This window comes from Phyllostomus discolor, chromosome 15, assembly GCF_004126475.2.
Source record: "Phyllostomus discolor isolate MPI-MPIP mPhyDis1 chromosome 15, mPhyDis1.pri.v3, whole genome shotgun sequence".
In the NCBI taxonomy this organism is placed as follows: domain Eukaryota; kingdom Metazoa; phylum Chordata; class Mammalia; order Chiroptera; family Phyllostomidae; genus Phyllostomus; species Phyllostomus discolor.
This window is the reverse complement of record NC_040917.2, coordinates 20,352,379-20,373,118: the sequence shown is the minus strand read 5'-3', so window position 1 is coordinate 20,373,118 and position 20,740 is coordinate 20,352,379. Positions and strand designations below refer to the sequence as shown.

Sequence of the window (20,740 nt, the reverse complement as noted above, 5' to 3'; positions counted from 1 at the left end):
ATAGGTGAGGACAGGGACACACGGAGTCTTAATTTAAGAAGGCTGCTCATGAGGAGGAGAGAAGAAATGGAGCTGGAGGTCCAAGTGCTCGTTCAAGTGTAAAGGTCGCCACTAGGAACGCAGAAACAGGATGCCGAACATCTGAACTCTAGAGGAGGAAGACAGGTCACTAACAAACCAGAGGCCGGAGCTTCACGGATGGTGTCAGGTGAACACACACATAGTAGAGAGAGGTTATGAAAGTGCATCACCGAGATTTATGTGGTTGAGCCACATAAAACATAAGGAGGGAAGGAAAGGCACCTAATTTAAAATGCTGCATTAAAAAAACGTCAGCTGTAAATGCATATGCGGTAACGACCACATGGGTACTGCGAGCCCATCCCTTACGGAGACTCCTGCATTGAGTTCCGACAAGGCTCCATCTGAGAGATGAGCACGCTGAGCCGCAGAGCAGGGAGGCGGCTCGTGCGAAGCTGCTCACAGCACGTGGAGAGGCCGGGCTTTGAACGTGCGGGAATCTGACCCCAGAGCCCCGCTCGTGACTCTCACCGTGGCCACTTCCGTCAGAACTCCGCTGCCAACATCAATACCTCCACCGCCCCCGGAACAGAATCCAATCAGTCTGACGCTGTTAACCTGTCCATAGCATTGATCACTGTTGTTTATAAAGCACTTTCAAGATTAGAAGTGCTTTTTATTGTACTATATATGTTTATTATGACTCTCTTCTGAAACCTATTGCAATAAGCCCTAATGCTAGGTGTAGGTAAAAGTGTCAAGATGTTCATTAACCTCAAAATGTAATAAGCTTAAGGAGCTCCTGCGTCGAAGAGATGGGCAACACTCAGTTCCCAGAGAGCTATGTATGGTGGGACGGAAAACAGCTCCTGACATACCGCTCTCTCGTTATAACAATGGGCTCAGAAGTACCTTCGCCAGCAACGAAGGACCATTAATGAGAATTTCCTTTTGTCCCTATTATATAGCTTAGCACATACTTTCTTACACATTGTAGGCCAACAGAGACTCAAACAGTCGCACTACTGCTCTGAGTTATCCATACTCCCAAAACCGTACGCAGAAGAACCTTCAGGCAGGGCTGGCCTCTGGGTGGAGAGCGATGGCACAGTTTCAAGCAAGAGGATGACAAGCAAGATCATTAGTTTGCACAGCAGCGTGGAGAAGAGGGGAAGGGTTGGTACAGAGACCCACGGTGCAAGCCTGGACGAGAGAGGAGATGAGGGACCCGTGGATGGACCCAAGCGACATGCCAGACGATGGGACAGAGATGGAGCAGCTGATGGGACATGAGGAAGGCAGCGGGGGCAGCACTCGGACAACTGTGGTAAACGCAGATGTCGTGGTGGAAAGCATGTGTTTGACAGTGCGGTGTGAGTGTGTGAGAACACGCGTGTGGTGTGCATATCAGGTGATGGGACATCTTGGCTTGATAACAAAAGAGATGGGAAAGCAGATGCTTTACTCTGATGGAAACAGTGTTCCCAGTGAACAAAAACTGTTTGCTATAGTGAGCGTTGTATTCTGTCATACTGGCATGGTCATTGTCAGTGTGGCTTCCTGGTCACGTAAGGCCCAGAGGAGAAACTGCATGCTGTTTCAAGATATTTTAGATTATCCAGCGTTACTACCTGTGTGTGTGTGTTGATTCTCTCCTATTTCTTTTATCGGAGCTACACTATACTCATCTTTCAGCTTCTTGGCATTAGGAAAGAAGAAAGGAAAATGTATTGTTAATGAGAAAATGTATTAGTTTTAAGAAATAGGACTAGATTTTAGAACTGGAATAGCCACACTACCAGCCTGCTGCCTGTTTAAAAAAATTTAAAGAAAAGAAAGGGGGCACCCTTATTCACTTACGCATTGCCTGTGGCTGCCACCCCCCTCTCAGGGCAAAGCTGAGTAGTTGGGACAGAGACCTCATGGCTCACAGATCAAAACTACATCTGTAAATCCCTGCTCACACTGACTCTGAAAAGTTAAAGGGGTTGGGGGAGGGTTCTGCATCCAGAGGCAAACTTGCAATTTCAGTAATTTGACCTCCTTGGCACCAGTAAACTGGCATACACCTTTTGGCCAAAGAAAGAGAAAAGCCATGGGTTGAAATAATTCTTTTGTGCAACCGGAGCTAAAATTCAAAAGTGAAACTGAATCGACTCCCAGGCCAGCCCCACCATGAACATTTCAAACACAAGACAATGTCACAGAAATGTGCTCTGCCAGGCGACACGGCCAAAATACAAGGTTAGAACACATGAAGCTGTCACGCACTGGCCTTCATGCCAAACATGAGAAACAAGGAGGCAGAACAGTCCTCTTCCACCCGACGATGCCATCGGAGGGACTTGCTGATACCTCTCCACTACAGGTAATACACACTAAACAGTCTGAGCATTGATTCTTAATACCCTCGAGTCACACCACGGTGGGCCCGACTTCTGCTGTTCTCACACATCTGGATCCTGCCCCCTCACTCTGCACAGGTGAGTGAGCTCAACCAGACGTGCACGTCTCTGCTGTCACTACCACACACGTGCAAGGAGCCTTCCTCCACTACTCTGTTCCCAAGTGCCATGTTCTTACTCTTGCCTCCATTTTTCCACATCCTTACAGCTTGTTCCTGAAGCCACTCGGTCATAGAGCAGATTCATAGACTTGTTTTTTCAGTAACCCCGTCTGAAATCGGACATCAAAGGTTAAATAAAATCTGTGGTCCAAATGTACCTTGAAAAAACTTGGCATTTTATTTAGTTTTTTTTTTTAAAGCACTTTCTGGCAAAATTATTTGCTTCCAGTCACAGGAAAACAAATACCGGGACACCAAGGGTGGTGAAGGTCAGAATTAATATGCTTTTACTAATTAGTCTACCTGGAGGACTTTGCTCCGCTTGCACCTTTACTGCAACTGCTTATAATCAGCTTTCCTGTAACGAAGGGCTTAAACGTCCCAATTTACTAAAAATAATAAAAAATAATAACAGTAACGGAGAAATATCATACTGTAAAAAAATTATAAAATATGTGCTTTTAAAGCATATTGATTTTGGTTGCATTTCTCTTTTCACCGATCGGTAATTAACTGCATTCCTGAGTCCTAAAGGGTTCTAGTGCAGCCATTTGGGGGAAGACAGATGAAACACTGTGAGACCAAACTGTGTGACAATCACTGAGTGTCCTTGAGCAGCATTGTTATGGGGCAAGTGTCCAGAGTTCTCATCTGCAAGATACTCAGCATCGGTAATCACATGTCTCGTGAAGACAAATAAAAGGGAATTACATCCAGGTGCTCCTGCACGCTCCGGTCCCCAGGGGTTTGCTACAAAGACCTCCCCGAAGGCAGGTGCTGATTCTGGGCAGGGTCACCAGCAAAGGCGGTTGCGATTGGCATCTGCATGCGACAAGAGTCAGATCTTGCCCCGGATGATCACGGGCCTGTTTTCACTACCAGGAGAAGATAAAGTGACAGAGAGACGGCTGCCCCTGGAATGCTGATGGGGGCCACGTTTTCACTCTCTGTTCTTACCACATTTTCTCTGGACTGCGAGCCCGACACTGAAAGGACCACCAGAGTCTCTACATAAATCCAGTGGCTTCACTCTGAATCTCTGAACAAAGTGGGCATTTTTTTCCCTCTGAGGACTCTGTCATCTACGTCCCCTTGTATTTGAAGCAGAGAGGGAAAGCTCAGGTTCAACTTCTGTTTTGGGCAAAGGAAGTACTGTTAAGTCCCTGTCACCAGGACACTGTGTTTCAGCCTGGGTTCTTCCGTGACATCCCAGTTGCAAGGTCACGACATGATGTTGAATTTGCTGCTTCTTTGCAGCCTCTGATACACCCCAAGAAAGGGATTTCCATTTGATGCTGAGGAATGCTCCCATTAGCACTAAGTTCTTCAGATTAGTGGAGATGAAGAGTAAATTTATATTGACCTTCAGTTGTGAAGATAGGGTGATAACAATGCATTGTCACTGAACAATCTGTTTTAAAACCTAGGTGTTTTTAAACTCACAGATGTCTTGGTAATAAGCTCTGTTTTGAATTTTTGAGGCTACTTAAATATTCTATAGTCACAGATCTGGGATCATAGAAGTGGAAGGCACTGGTCATTTAGCACAGCCCTCAGATTAACAGAGGAGCATGACCACACCCACAGGAATGTAGGGTGCCCAACGTCTCAACATTAGGTAGATTCTCTTAACACTAAGTAACACAATTAAATATCACATAGTAATGTAGAATGTGGCATATTATTTGTACCCCAAATATAACATTTAGGCAACCATACCTTGTATATGTGATAGCAAATGAATTAACAGAATGTTGACTTTATAAATTGCAGATGACCCTTAGAACAACTCCTGTCTCATCATTGGCACTTAATAAATATTTGTTCAGTAAGTAATGGTTAACAGCTAATGTTTAATGACTGTTAAGTAATGTGTGTGGCAGACAGTGTGCCAAGGTTGTAAGGTGGGCTACCTCCTTTAATCCTTTCCTACCTGCTAGATATGAATATAGTACACAGCATTATTATCCTAATTTTAAAGAAAAGGAAACAGTCACTAAAATGATTATGTGGTTTATCTAATTACATTTAGATAATAAATAATGGAGGCTGGATCTGAAAATTATCAGTCTGATCCCAAAGCCCTGACCCTCAATCATATAGAAGAGAGGGAGTTAATATATGGTCTTTAAATTATACTACGATGTAAATGACTGATAATACACTCTTCCTGGAAATTCAACTTTTAAAAGAACACTGAATCAGAAAGGAAAAAGATCACATAGAAAAAAAAAAAGGTTCATCTGGTTATATTCCTGCCAAAAGGTAGATTTTGACACAGTTTATTTATAATACTAAGCTTAATAATTTACAATATTGAGCAACATGTTGGGATATATTCATATGTTTGAGTTGTTTTCATTATATGAGGTAAGATATTTAAAGCAAATAAGGAAGAGGGGTGAGTTATACAGAGAGATCCTTTCTTGAACTGCAAAAATGAGAACTATACTGAAACATTCAATATATTGCTCATGACTATGTATTAAGTGATGCATGTATTTATAAATCTTATCATTGATGGGTTAAATCTGATATTTCTCATAACATATATATAAAATAAGACACATCATCATATGTTTGTTTTTGAATGTTATTTGAATATCACCATTCAAACTTCAGGAATCATTTTACTTAAGAATCTGAGATTTTGAAATAAATAATTCAAAATAAAAACCATCTAAGTTCTATTTGTAATTATTCACTTTCTAAATATAACTCACCATTTTAGAGATTTCTAGGATTTGCTCATTAATTTTGCCTCAGAATATAAAAACTGCATTAAATATACAGGACTGTGAACTGAAAGGACCATTTGACACACAGTACTTCAGCCCATTTAAAATAATAATTTCATTAGATGTTATATACCTAGTTTCAAGTAACATTTTGGAATTAACTGCTTGGTGGGGGGGGGGGGGGGTAGCTAATCTCCATTTGCTGTTCAGCTTCCAAATAAATAACAGCAACACCATTTACTGTTCGTTACCCGAACATCTCACAACTGGAAGACAAATCCAAAAAGGTCAGCAGTCCTGGGTAAGGAATATCTGGGTGACCACTATTTCACCTCCCATCCCGTTTACTACTTTCAAACACTTCTTATCCCACAGCCTCCCAAGAACTGTCCGCATGCACTCTGGCCCATTTCCATGGCAAAGCACCAGCTTTTGAAGCAAAAGCCTCCGATTTACACTTCGACCCTGAAATTCAGTACCTGTGGTATGGTGGAAAACCCACTTATCAGAGCCTCATTTCCTACACACCACGCAGGTAAAAATACCTCCCTTACAGAGCACCAAAGGGATTGAATGAAGGGATATATAAGCGAGACAAATGGAAGCTGCCAATTATAGCTCACCCTCTACTAAGGAAGATGGCTGGTTAAGAAAAGCCATAGAGTTGTTTTAGTAAAACTGTCTAGTTCATTAACTGGGCAAACTTCATTAAACCATGGCCTACCTTGATCAAATTATTCAACCAAACACACTAACTTGGCCATGAAATCAAACAATAAGTTGAGGGCCCTAATGGACACTTCTCCAAGGAGGACATACAGATGGTCTCTCCAATAGACAAATGAAAAGATGTTCAATGTCACTAATCAGCAGACAAATGCAAATCAAAACAATGAGGCAGCACCTCACACCTTGCATGGCTATCATCAATCTACCGACAAACAAGTATCGGTGAGGATGTGGAGGAAAGAGAACCTCATGCACTGTTGGTGGGACTGTACACTGGTGCAGCCACCATGGAAGACAGTGAGGAGGTTTCTCAAGAAATTCCAGATGGAACTCCCCTGTGGCCCAGCAATCCCAGTTCTGGGTATTTATCCGAAGACATGCAAAACACTGATTTGAAAAGATATATGCTATGTCTATTGCAGCATCATTTACAATAGCCAAGATATGGGAGCAACCGAAGTATCCATCAACAGGAAATTAAATAAAGAAGTGTTACACATATGCAATAAAACATTACTTGGCCATGAAAAAAGTGAAATTCTATTTGTGACAACAGGGATGGACCTAGAGGGCATTATAACAGGTGAAATAAGTCAGTCAAAGAAAGACAAACACCATATGATTTCACTTATGAGTGGCATCTTAAAAACAAAATAAATGAACAAACAAACAGAAACAAATTCATAGGTACAGAGAACAAACTGACGCCTGCCAGATGGGAGGGGGCTGGAGGCTGGGAGGAAAAAGGTGAAGGGATGAAGAAGTCCAAATTGGCAGCTACAAACAGTCACTGGGACATAAAGTAGTACAACTGATGGAATACAGTTAATAAAATTGTAATTACAGTACTGTTGTAATATGTATAATGTCAGGTGGGCACTAGATCTATCAGTGGGATTACTTTGTAAGTTACATGAATTTCTAACCACTATGCTATACACCAGAAATTAATATTGAATGTCAATTGTAACTGAAAAATAATTTTTTAAAGAAACATGCTCAATAACTTGATGTAGACCGATTACGTTTAAAGTAAAAGAGAGCCTTAAAAATAAGACAAAGCTGCTAGTATAAGGAGCCAGCGTTGCCCCAGAAAGTGCCCCCCAATGCAGAAGAATCTCTTCCTCCCCAGGAATCCCCAAACTCCAGGGAGCGGTTCAAGCCAAAACCGTGATCTCCCCGCCTCGTCCTTCAAGTGACGTGTGCTGCAAACACATTTTCTGTGCAGCTGGAGCCTTTGTTACAGACAGAAGGACCCTGTTTAGTGAGGCCGGTGCGAACGGCCTAACTTTTTTAAAGCGGAACTTGGACACCTTCCCAGACGCTGCATCTGCCCCAAGCCCTTGCCCCTCAGAGCGTACGGCCGGCTCGGGAGACCGTGCAGATGACTAAATGTATTAACGGTGGACATGCCACTCTATCTTTCGCTGCTGCAACAGGAGGTGATCCCATCAAAAACCTGTCTGCCGGCTAGCCGGCAAATGCAAGCTGACACGCTCGCTGGGCTCTCCCCAGGTGTGGGAAATGGATGCTGCCCCCTCGAAGAAACACATCACGAGCCATGCGTGGGGCCGGGGGGTGGTTTCTGGTTCCATTCCAAAAAAAGTCTCCCTTTTAATCCTTACGTTCTTTCCCAGATAACTGTTGTTTTTTCTTTTCCTTTGCTTCTTTGACTTTTAGAAATATCAAGCAGAAGGTTAGCATCGGAGAGGAGCTCAGTGGTGGGTTTTCTAGCTCTCAGGGAAGGTGCCGGTGCACCAGGGCCAGTACTTAGGCATTCATTAATCACAACGTCTCCCAGCTGGAGGGCCATCATGATTCATTACAAACGCACCTCGGCAGCAAACTGTTTGCTGCTTTAGGTGAAAAGAAAACAATGACTTTCGAGCTACGTTTCACAATGCAAATTCCACTTTCATTGCCCTCGACCCACACACCATGTTAAAGGTGAGAGCTCTGTGCTCCGAAATGACTTTCTCAGTGATTAAATCAACAGCATTACGAGTTTTCAGTAAAATACAGATCCCACGCTTGGGAAACTGGCGAAGTGAAATAGGAGTCATCGACGGTTACAGTCTTCTCTGTCTACAGTGAGGTAGTAGTATCCTAAGTCATAGAGGTAACCGAACTTCCAGAATCCTGTGGTAACAGTAAGACCAGGAGTGGGAGGAGAAACTGAGGCACCGTTGGGCGCTGTTTCTGTTTAAATTTTTGATATCTTATTGGAGATTATTTTGCACTGATTTTCATTTAAAAATTATTGCACTGAAATACTATTTATACTGATCACTGAGTTTTCTGCTGCTTTTGAGTTCTGTGCCTGAAGCTGATGCCTCACTTGAAAGTGACTCCAGTGCTGGCTCGTGGAAGGTGTGTTTTTCCTGAAATAACTTTTTTCTGTAATCATCTGCACGGAACAGGGGGTATTAACAGTTGTTCTACTTTTTATTTTTAAGTGACATCCCGTAAGTATTAGGGATACTTGTCTGAACAAAGATAAAGAGATTTCTTATATTTTTCTAGAGGCTTCCATAACCAGAGGCATATTGAGAACCTCCAAGAGTATGGGGCACTTCTCACACTCACCTGCCCCGAGAACTTTTCCACAGAGCCAGTAAATGATATTCTGATAAAAACAGCTGTAATGCGTGTCTAAGAACCATTTTTAGCACATACTTTGACCCAATAAGACAGCCTTCCCGCTTCTATGTTTTTTTTCTTTTCTTTCCTCCACTTCTACCAGCCCCCAGAATACAAAAAAGATAGACATGTTCGCCGAACATTTGAAGTTCAGTTCATCAAAGGGCTGAATTAGTATTTCTACAAACAGGCACAGTAAAAATTCATTGCAAAAGGGGTGTCAAAATAATACAAAACATTTTAGGTCTTTGAGCCTCTTCAGTAGAGGGAGGTCAAACCCGCTTACCGGTAAAGTCCGTGTTGATGGGGTGAGTGGAGCTGGGAAAGCGGCAATACCCGTGTCCTGGGAAGCGCCTCCCCCTCACCATGCTGGCCCCGGGGGCCGGGAGCGAGGACTCTCTCCTCTCCAGCTGGTAGACCGGGGAGGGGCCGTTCAGTTCCTCAGGTGGGAGCCATCGGGCGTGGATGGTGGTGCTGCCGAGCCCTTCCAGCAGCGGAGGCCGCAGCCCGGCCGGTGCTAAGGGTTAGAAAACACCAGTTACATTCGAGAATTCAGGTGCTGTCTCTAGACACAGATCCGCACACACAGGGCCACAGGCCCTTGTGCACGTCACACTCAAAATCGAATCCGCGAGGCCCTCAAGGATGTATACGGTTCTAGGAACCACCGACACAAGAAAGGAGTTCAATGACGAACAGAAGATGGCAGCGGCTTGGAGGATGCCCAGCTCGCCCCCTCCCGAGAGCAAAACGCAAAATGAAACGTACATGTACAGAGAACGCAACTGCTCCTGAGACAGGTGGGCAGGGAGAGGTCAGGTTCCAGCAACAAATGAGAGAAGAGGGGGAAGGAGAGCGGGCCTGAGCTGGGCTGCCAGGGAGCCCTCCGAGAACTGCGGGAGCTCGCCCAGCACAGGAGCGGAAGCGTCCTTGTCTAGGGCCCCTCTGCCTTGCTCAGGGTGCAGGTGCCCTACTGGGGCAGCTCCGACCTGCCTGCAAGGTCGTGCAGCCCCTTCTCCACAGCAACCTTACCTGGAGCCTCCTGCCTCCGAGCCAAGGCAGCAGTAGGCCAGAGCAGCAGGGCAGCGGCACTCACACGGGGCCTCCCTGTGTGGGGCTGCCCTCCCTGCCGGCTGGTGCCCCAGGCTCTGTAAGTGTTGACCTGGCTCCCAGCAGCTTTGGGTAGACGAGATGGCCCGGTGCGTGGTCCTTCCACACACAGGTCCCTTCTACAAGGAGCCACTTTTGCTACGGAGCAGAAGGCCGAGGAGCCCACAGAACTCTCTAGGAGCTGCGGGAATTCCCCAGATCAGAGCAGCTCAATTATGTCCACCTGCATGGAGTGGGCGGGCTCTCTATCCAGGTGCTCCGACTAGCCTGCAAGATCTCGGGAACCCGCTGCACCAAACCAAGGGGGCAATCAGGATCAATTCGGCATTCCCCCAGGGGCACCGGGCCTCTCTGCCCAGCACTGCTCCAGCTCAGGACACCCTAGGCACCTGCTCCCAAGCTCCTATCAGCCTGCCAGAACCACCTGGCTCACACCGCCTGCCCGGGGCCAGCTTCTATGGAGGGCCACGTTTCCAAGACTGGGAGACACAGCTATTTTGTCTTGTTGCTATAAGCAAACATAGGAAGTCAGACAAAATGAAAACACAGAAAAATATCTCTCAAATGAAAGAACAAGAAAAATTCCCAGGAAGAAACCCTAAGGAAATGAAAACAAGGCACTTGCCTAATAAAGGATTCAAAGAAATGGTCCTAAGGATGCTCATCAAACTAGGGAGGAATTTAGGGAGAGCGTCACTGAAGAAAAAGTGTAATAAAAAACAAGCAGACATGAATAATACTATCACTAACTTTTTTTTAAAAAAAAAAAGGAAGAAAGAAACACATTGGAAGGATTCAAGAGCAGATTAGCTAACACAGAAGAACAGATCAGAGATGTCGGGGAGAGATTAGTGGGAAGTGACCAATCAGGGCAGCAGGAAAAAAACTAAAAAATGAAGGTAGTTTGAGGAACCTCTAAGAGAACAGCAAGGGCTCAACCATTCCCATTCCAGGGATCCCGGGAGGGCCGTCTTCCGGTTTCCGCACTAACATGCGTGTTGACTGTTTGAACTCCAACAAGTAGTGGAGAACTTAGACTCACAGGGGAATTCTTCCACCTAGCAATTAGTCTATTCTTAGGAAGTGGGCTACAGAGAATGAGTGACACCAGATTATTTTTTAATTCTCTGCTAAAAAAAAGCATAAAACAAAACCCCATGAACTCCCAGCTGGCATGCTGTAGTGTCACTTGGAAGAGACGACCCAGCCTGTCTGAAAGGCGAGCGCCCGACTGTGTCCTCATCCTCCGAGCTCCCCTCGGACCAGAGTGGGGACTTTCACTCAATTAAATGAGACTGGTCACGCACACCCACGTAGGGTGCCGAGAAGAAAAATGGATACTCCTGAATCATGAAACACATGCTCACGAAGACAAAATCACTAAGAAGGAAGGAAATAAAAGATTATTTGTCAGAGTGAGTGGATTACAGGTGTAAATTAGTTAATCTCAAATTGGCAAATTAAGAGAAAACAATCATGGAAAGGGCTCTACAGAATGTTAAAAATTTAATTTCACTTCTTCATGTCTAATTCTGCATGAGTTTTAAAAAATCACTTCAAATGTATCTGCCTCAGTTCTCCCATCTATGACATGAGGATAAATTTTCAGTGGAATATTTTGATAAAAGCTGCATTTTGAAACCATATATATAATTGCTCTAGCTTTTACAAAACAAAATTCTATATCAATACAAAGAACAATTATTACTACTCAATAATAACACATCTTTCAAATTAGATATGATACCAGAATACAGTTCATCCACATTCAAGATCTCTATTTACTTAGAAAATCTTCTTAAGCATGTGAAGTATAAAATGGAACTTCAGTACTCATCATTTCAAAGGACAACAATGTGCAATGTCTGTTTTTACCTGGAATAAAACTACAGTGTTCCTGTTCTGTTTGCAAGAGCTCGGTAATCCAGTTTCTGGTTTATCTCTTCTATTCATACGTAGTCTTTTATAAAATACTTGATAATATATATTCTCCTCTATGCCGCATTTATTACTTTATAATCTGATTAATAGCATATCATTATGCATAAATTTACACTTGCAAAATTTATGTAGTGTGGAGTCGGAACATCACTGGGTAAGAACCGAAGGCTAAATGAGCAGCAACTCTGGCGGATGACAGGTCTTTAAAACCAAATCTATTTATTTATCTCCAAGGAAGAGTTTGCTGTCTATGAAGACTGCATGACCACGTGTTCAAACAGCATCGACTTCCCCTTCTGAGGACAGGGATCCGGGGAACAGCCTCCCCGCATCTCAGGGGTGTGTGGGGAGCACATGGACATCAGACGTCCTCAGGCGCTGTGTCAGCAGAAAACAGTTTTGACTCTTCCTCTGAGAAACAGCTGGCAACTGACCCACTTCAAGGGCTCTCCCCTAAGTGAGCAGGAGATGGAAAGTGTCTCCCCCAGACTCTCAGGGATCAGTCTTGCCTCGTCGACTCTCTATTCTCTGATGAGGGGGAAAAGAACAAAATCCATGTTGCCACTTCCTTCTTTCTGCATGAGTCGCCCTCAGAAGGAACAGGTGTAGCAAAACAGATCTGGAAAAGGAGAAAACTGAGGCTCTCGGCTGGTCCCTTGCATCACTCACTACGGGACCCCGGGCAAATCCACCATCGGGCCTCTCAGACCTTCCGTACCTCACGTGCTGGGGAGCACAGTGGGTTTCAGAGTTCTGTGCCCGAACACTGCCAGGCACTGCTTCTCCCTCAGTAAACCGGGGCAGGTGCTGGGCATCGGACCCCTCCATTCGTTTACCCCCTTTGGCGCTGAGCCAGCATGTCCCTTGGCCCTAGTCGGGTGTATACACAGGATGCTTTTTCCTGTGTTCTGTGGCATATCAACAAGCCAGAAAGCCCTGCTTTCACAGACTTTCTGGGACATCACCATCTTGGTGCGTACGCCCTGCCTGAATGACCCTCATCCTGCAGATCACCAGTCGTCTGCACAGAGCTCGGGCGGTGCATACAAAGAGAGAGGAAGAGAGAGGAGGAGCCCGGGTTGCTGAGCTCCTCCCGGGAGCGGCCGTGGAGGCAGCGGGCACGTTCCCCGAAGTCCACCGTTGATAAAAGGCAGCGGCGTGGACTGTAATTATGACATTCTTGCTACCCAAACCTGAAGCTTTTATGGGGCCTCTGCAATTAACTACTTAAATGCATCGTAACACTTGCTTCTCTGACAGCAACGTATTGATTTTTTCATCATTTTCAAGTCTCCTCCAGCACAAATAAATGTACTACAGTTACAGTTAATGCACTGTGTACATGCATTAAGCGCCGGCGTGACACAATTTATTATTTGGTGACACAGGGAACCGAAGGCTGGCTGCTCAGAAAGGAGCGTCCCTGATTCAACATCCATATGGAAAGTACCACTGTCCTTGGTGCTACCATTTCTCTGGCTTCTAGAGACCTTTTCTATAGGATACTGGGGCTTCAGAAAAGACCGGGTGCTGGATAGAAATCCTTTGTATGTGTCAGTGTAAGATAAAATGAAAAACAGTCTCACAGAGAAGATACGGTTTATATTTTCCTAAAGGCATCACTGTGGCATCTACGGCAAGTTTGTTCAGATGATTTTTTTTTGTCTATTTAATTTCATTCCCTGCACATATTTAGGGCACATCCATCAAACTATCTTGAATCCTGTGGTCTCTCTGATTCCATTTTTACGTATTATAATTGTGTTGTTTTAATGCCTTACTATAATTAGTACTTTATAAAGCTAAAACAGTGATTTAAAAAGTGCGAATCCTGAATGTCATTTCTGTGTGCCAAAAAGGCCAAGCACAGCCACTGCTGAAGTCACGTATCTGCACACCGACCTCGCGACAGAGGTCATTACATATTTCATCAACCGGTCTTCTTCTTTGGTGCATCCGCACATTCCAGATTAAAGTTGGTGAGGAAAAGCAGTTAATTTTGTTTTGTTAGAAATAATATCATTTTAGTTTTAGCATCGAAGACAGATGCCAGCGTCTCACTCTGAACAGATGGTAATTCCATCTAATAGTGCATCTCTGTATTAGTAAGGTCTGTTGTGTATACAAACAGTAATAAACAGTAGGTAAGGATCAAAATAAATTTTAATTGTTGACATTAAATTCTGGCAGCCACAGTTCTAGGGCTGCAGTATTCCTTTTTCGAGTCTGTCAGATTTACGGATGCTACGAAAGCTTTGCTGGAAGTGGCTGGGTCCCAGTTCCATAAAGAAATCTTTACAGGCTACCAGGGCCTGGGCTGGGCCAGGGTCTCTGTTTTCCCACAGTGAAATATTTCTTCCAGAATGACACGGAATCGGTGAGACTGTCTTTGTGATGGTCTGCTAGGATTTCTTTCCCATTGCTCCTGGCAGACTGATTATTTCATCAAGAAGTTGGTATAAAATGTTACATCCCATTGTGACATTGCGGGGTGGGGGGAGGAAGTGGGTCACAGTGTTCTCACAGCCACTTTCATATCTTCCTAAGTGAGGGCCTCCCGTTCAACGCATGCTATTCTGTTTGCAAAGCTGGGTATTCCTGGACTTCTCTGAAAGTGACATCACTCCTCTCGTCGTGTTGGCTCTGCCCAAGTCTGAAGGATTCCCCGAGATCAGAGCCCTCATCAGCTGCTCTTCCATAGGCTTTGCCATGGATCAAAAGATGCGCCAGCAAGCACCCATTCGGTTCTCGGAGTACCTCCGGGTGTTACGAATTGCTATTTATTTTGGGAAGCTGCCATGTTTGTTTTTTTAAAAGGAATCATTAAAAAAAGAGAGTTTGGCATTCAGGTGACTGTTCAATAACAAACAGGCTTTGCAATCCTATTTCTTTAAAACATGGATGCATTTTTTTAATCATGAAAAATATATTGCTTCCACCATATGGGACAACCAACGACTCACCAACCGATTTAAGAGGCAGCATATTGAGCTGACCATATGTTACAGTGCTGTTGAATGGCTGAGTGATTCATGCCCGTCACATTCTAGTATATCAATTAAAGCTCCTTGAAGTCTGCATGATTTGTGTCTCTGTTATTAAACCCTGCTAATTCATCCCACTTACACATCTGTTATAAATCTCTAGGAGTGCTGCATGATTCATGGCAATGTGGGAGCATGCTACAGCAAATTCTTCTCCTTGTAATTAACAGTAAATTGTTTTACTGCCATGCAATGAATTTTTCAGTTATATTGCAAATGAACTCCTAAATGTGCGGTTCTTTCCTAAGAACCGACTTATATCATTAGGCAATTAAAAAGTATTGCTTTGAACCAAAAGCTCTTAATCAAGAGAAATACAATTTAAACATTGCTGAAGAGCTGCGGAAATGTGACACGTTGGTGAAAAGTGTCACGAAAAGTGTAAAATTATTTCTGTGGCTGAAAGAGCAACACAAACAAGCAAGAACCCCTCCGTGCATTCACGGTGTCGCCGAGACCGGCGGTTGCCTGCAACCCTCGGTGGTTGGCGGGTTTGCAAGGATAGCGTTCACCTTAGAAGTGCCTGAAGTCATCTGTCGCTACCAAATTTCTCAGATTGCTTTACATTTCCCTAATTGTAAAGCGGTGCCTTTATTCCTGAAATAAATAATTGGACAATTAGCCCAGTGGAATCATCAGAGGGCCCCTGTGCCGCTGGAGTGTTCTTGTCAAAGGTGAAGCGAATTCATTTCAGCTCGCCTCTGTAGCTCTTCGCGGAGGCGCTGACTTCTCTCCCCCAGTTTCCTGGCAGCAGCCTCAGATTCATGAGTCCATACATCAAGTCCCTAGTTTAACAACAAATGGAATTAAATTCAAAGAAGGGAAACTAATTGAAGGACAGCAACAAAAGTGTTTGGTAATGTGCTTTTTAATATGGCATGCCGCATTTGCATGATAATTTTTTCCTTTTTAGCATGGAGCCGAAAGTGACTAGCTTAATGAGGGATTATTCAAGGCAGGAATGAACAAAATGCATTCATAACTAAGAACAAAGATTGTATTATGGAACAAAAAAAGAGGCAACCTCGGAGAAGTAACTGGATGATTGGTTTATGCATTATGAATAAAAAAGATAGAAAAATATTTATATTGGTATTCACTAATGACTATATATACAAGATTGTTGTAATTAAAATTATAAATTAACATATTAAGAGTGCTTGTTTAATCACTCTGGGTCCTATTCGCGGCGAAAAGACTCATGTACCTGCATGCAAAACAATGTGTGTTTCCAACCCGGTGGCGAGCAGCCTGTACATTTCACTTTGGATTCAGAAAAGAAGCTCCACACGCCACTAATCACTTGCTTGATGGGAGGTGGGCCCGTCTAAGCTCCTGGTGTGGAGGTCAATTGTCGCCAGGCAAAGGAAATGGCGCATTGTCCCTTCAGAAATGGATCTCCCAAGGAAATTTCTCTTTTGAAAAAAGGTTTAAAGGGTACTCAATTGACAGAGGATGGAAATGCACAAATTTCCTAGATTAAAAGGGTGATTTCACAAGTGTAATGAGGAGTCTAAGAGGGTCCAGTTCATCAGCTTCTTACCCTCCTACCCCCTGAAGCAACTCCAAAGCCACCGAGGACCCTGCCGGAAGATTCTGCGATCCAGAGAGAAGCAGCTGTCGCTGGGAGCACCCCTCCCTCCAAGCGGATCTCAGTCTTTGCCGTGGCCTGAAAACCAGACGGGGGGCCATGGAATGTTCTGGATGAAATGCACCAATTCTAACTATATAGCACATTGAAAAAAATATTTATAGCAAAGAGAGCAAATTACAATTCTCAAGGGTTTTAGTGCAATGGTCAGATAAATCTTTACAAGTATGTTTTTGATTGCTCTGACTGATATTTAGGGAAGAAACACATTTTCATGATTTCACGCTGCAAAAAGGCTGACTATGACTTCTGATTTTTGGTACTCTTACGAAGTACGCTAGTGTTGCTGGCTTCTTTGGAGCCCAACAATGAGCTCATGTGAACTGCATTTAGACTTTAGAGTGAAATTTTCTCACCAGTCCACTAGAATTGGTTGGAATAATACCTACCCTCCCCATTGCAGTTTTGTTACTAGAGAAACACCAAGGAGAAACGGGAAGCTGCCAGTGAAACTCTCGCCCTTTCCTGCGTCAGAACTGTTGTTCTAAACAACGGACTTCTCCATTGTTTACTTCTATGACTTAAAATACATAAATTGCATCCAAAGGTTTAATCTTGAGAACTTTTAGAAAAAAATTCTTATTTAATAAAAATAAGGAGGCAAGAAAGAAATTGGATCTATAATTGCTGGGTTTTGCTTTGCATTCCAATCAAAACAAGTAAGTTCATGCTCACTGATCTAAACACCCCTGAAAGGGTGTATTTGATACTAAATCAAACAGCAAGCAAAAATTATTTTTCCATGCAACACATGCAAGTGATTTTATTCTCTCCTTGGCAGATGAGGACTCAGAGAGTTCTGACAAAACATACTAAGTGATTAAGAAATAAACATTCTCCCTGAGGAACACTAAAATAATGTGCCTTCAGAGAAGAAAGGATTTCACAAGGGAACAAACCCTAATGCAATTTTAATGGAAATTGGGTAGAAGGAATATTTTGGCAAAGCGTGAGGAACCACACACTTCAAACTGGCCATTTCGCCTTGTCCTGCAAAGCTCCAGGCATGCCCCTTAGAGAGCTCCCCAGGGGGCTGCCAGTGACCGCAGGCTCCTTGTGGTTCGCTCTTCTCCTGCTTTTCCTACGGCACATGACACTACAGACAACACTCTCCGTCTAGAGCTCTCTCTTCTCTTGACTTGTCCGGTTCTGTTCTCTCCAGGTTCTTTTCCTCATGCTGATCACTCCTCTTTTCTCCTTAGTCCTCCTTTCTCCCAAAAGGTAAGCATTAATCAACATATAAAGTTATTCTGGATTTTTTCTCCACCTGCACTAATTCATTGTTATCCATGGTTTTAGCTCCCAGTTATAGAAAGATGACTGCAAAATCTGCATCATTCTCAGTCATTTGCGTTATCCGTTGCTGGTTGGTTGTGTTTGCCATAGATGTGTTCCTATCAAACAGTCACACATAGACTCATGGGTCTATTTCTCCCGTATGTTCTCTCTTCATTTTTCCCGTTATACCAGACGGTGTCACGACACGGCCCACAATGTCGATGGTCATCTTCGATTCTCCCCCTTCTTCACCTGCAGGTTTCTCTGCCTGGACCCCACCCCCCACTCCTCCTTTCATCCTTTGCTTTTGTTTATATGGTTTGTTCCCTCGTTGCCTCTTAGAAAAGTCTACCAGACTCTATTTACATACTTTTTTTTAAAAAAAATGTATTTTATTAATCATGCTATCAAGTTGTCCCAATTTTCCTCTATTTGCCCCCCTCCACCCCGGTACCCTGCCTGGTATTCCGCTTCCCTTAGTTCATGTCTATGGACCACGCATACAATTTCTTTGGCTTATCCATTTCCTATGCTATTTATTCTTAACACCTCCCTGTCTATTTTGTACCTAGCAATTGTGCTTCTTAATCTCTGCACCTTTCCCCCCCACTCTCCTTCTTCTCCCTCCCAGCTGATAATGCTCCAAATCATCTGAACAAAACCCCAGAAAAAGAACTGAAGAGCCCTGGCTGGCATAGCTCAGTGGATTGAGTGTGGGATGCGAACCAAAATGTCGTAGGTTTGATTCCCAGTCAGGCCACATAGCTGGGTTGCAGGCCACTGCCCCCGGCAACCGCACATTGATGTTTCTATCTTTTTCTCTCTCTCTCCCTCCCTTCCCTGTCTAAAAAGAAATAAATGAAAATCTTTAAAAAAAAAAAGAACTGAAGAAAGCAGAGATAACCAACCTATCAGATGCAGCGTTCAAAACACTGGTGATCAGGATGCTCAAAGGACTCACTGAGTATGGCAACAACATAAAGGAAGAAATGAAGGTTACACTAAGTGAACTAAAGAAAAACCTACAGGGAACCATCAGTGAAGGGGAGGAAGCCGGGATTCAAATCGACAATTTGGAACATAAGGAAGAAATACGCATTCAACCAGAACAACCGGAAGAAATAAGAATTCAAAAAAAGCGAGGATAGTGTACGAAGCCTCTGAGACATCTACATACTTTCTTTTGGTCAAGTGTACACTCCACTGCCAGAGAACAGTCTTCATAAACCCCCAGTGCCCATCGCATCAGCACCGGGGACAGCGCCGTGTCTAAGACAGTAACTAGCACGTGGTATATGGCAAAAATCTTTACCAGTCTTTTATAGTCTATCTCAAATGCTATTTATTCCCAAGCTCCCAAATCCCATGTTCTATGTCCCTCCAGCTTTCTTTTATCCTTTCTCATAGGTCCCCTGGTGTTAATCCTATTTGTAGTATGTTGACACCCTAATGCAACACCACCGAGACACCTTTGAATGGATTACCTTTGGATCCCCCACAGTGTTTTAAGTAGTGAGCCTTTAATGCATGCTTCCCGAAGTAATCATTCACAAGAAAATACAGTAACGATATGAGTATGGCACATCGCTGCCTCTATAGTGCAACAAACAAGTGTGAAACTGGTAGTTTTTGAGCAAAATTTTGAAATTCATATAATCCTGAATGACATACTCTTTACAGAACGGAAAAACAAATGCTTTCAGACATCGGCCTCCTAAGGTTCATCTGTGTGCTACCCTCCTTAGTTCTAGCACTCTCCATTTTCACTTTTATGTTATAACGATCTCATGAACCTGAAGTTGTAAAATAAACTTCCTGGTTTTGATAACATTAGAAATTCTGTAACATTTACATTGTGACTGGCAAGTGATAATGTTTATTGAGGATTTACTCTGTGCTGGGCACTACTTTAAATAATTAACATGTATTAATTCTTTTCAATCCTCGTAAGAACACTATAAAATAGGTTTTCTTTATTTATAAATTGGACAATGAAGGCACAGAAGTAACATAACTAACTCAAGGTCACCCACGTCGTAGATAGCAGAGCCCAAGTTCAAGCCTTGGCCTTCTCGCTTTTTATTTTATCCTCTCAGTATGAGAACAGTATTTTCTTTTATGAAGTCAATCACCTTTCACACCTCATGGCTTTCAGAGAACATGTCTTCACACTCTATTTCTCAAGGTGAGAGAGGTGGGGAGAGGAACCAGGGGGCTTAGGGTGGTTCTAGTTTGGTCATCTTCCAGTGCACAGATGTGGCTTTGAGCTCCTGTAAGTTAAACAAAATTTGCACAGGGCATTCGGTGCTCTGTCTTGGATGCCACAGGAGGTCACTGCAACCAGCGAGGGTGATGGCAGTGCAGACATCATCCTTGGTGCGGTGAGTTGCATGGATTCTATTTCATGGACACTCTTCCTATTTTACTCTTTCCAGCTCCAGCACTTGTCTCGTCTCCAAGGACAGGCCTGTCTCCCCTTACTTCCTTTAGTGTGTTTGTGTGGACACAAGACGGACCAGATCTCACCCAGAAGACAGGGGTGGGACTAACCAAGCTAGACCCGGTGCGGGAGGTGTGTGTGGGAGACACCTAGGGATATAGCCTGAAGGAGCGGACACTTGGGTGGAGGCCTTGTTACTGAAAACCTTATTGCAAGGGATGCCTTGAGGAAGATAAACGAGACTGGGGACAGCCCCCAAGGCAGCAGAAAAAGAATGTTAAGTCGGATCCACGGGGAGATAATTCAGACCAATACAAGAAACCGCCTTTTCACAGCGGTCCCTAAACATGGTACGGACTTGCCTGAGAGGTGGGAGCTGCCTCGCCACTGAAGGCATCAGACCGTTGGACAAACACTTGGGAGGGAGGTTACAAGGAATATATCATTAGCTGGGTGGTCACACTAGGTGACTCTTAAACTCTTGCAACCCTGAGAAGCCACGATTTCAGTTCTGCTGTCTCGTGGTGGAGGGCCCTCTCTCTTCCACGCCACCCCAGGCCAGTGTTCAACAAGACAGGCTTG

General features: G+C 43.9%; 1 protein-coding gene across 1 annotated transcript in view; it reads right to left on the bottom strand.

The window, feature by feature from the left end:
• USH2A (usherin) overlaps positions 1-20,740 on the bottom strand; it is a 511,215-nt gene that overhangs the window by 347,334 nt on the left and 143,141 nt on the right. Inside the window, exon 21 of the mRNA XM_028531335.2 lies at positions 8,981-9,211. Within this exon, the coding sequence (XP_028387136.2) occupies positions 8,981-9,211 (231 nt within the window). The remainder of the gene's footprint in view (positions 1-8,980; positions 9,212-20,740) is intronic.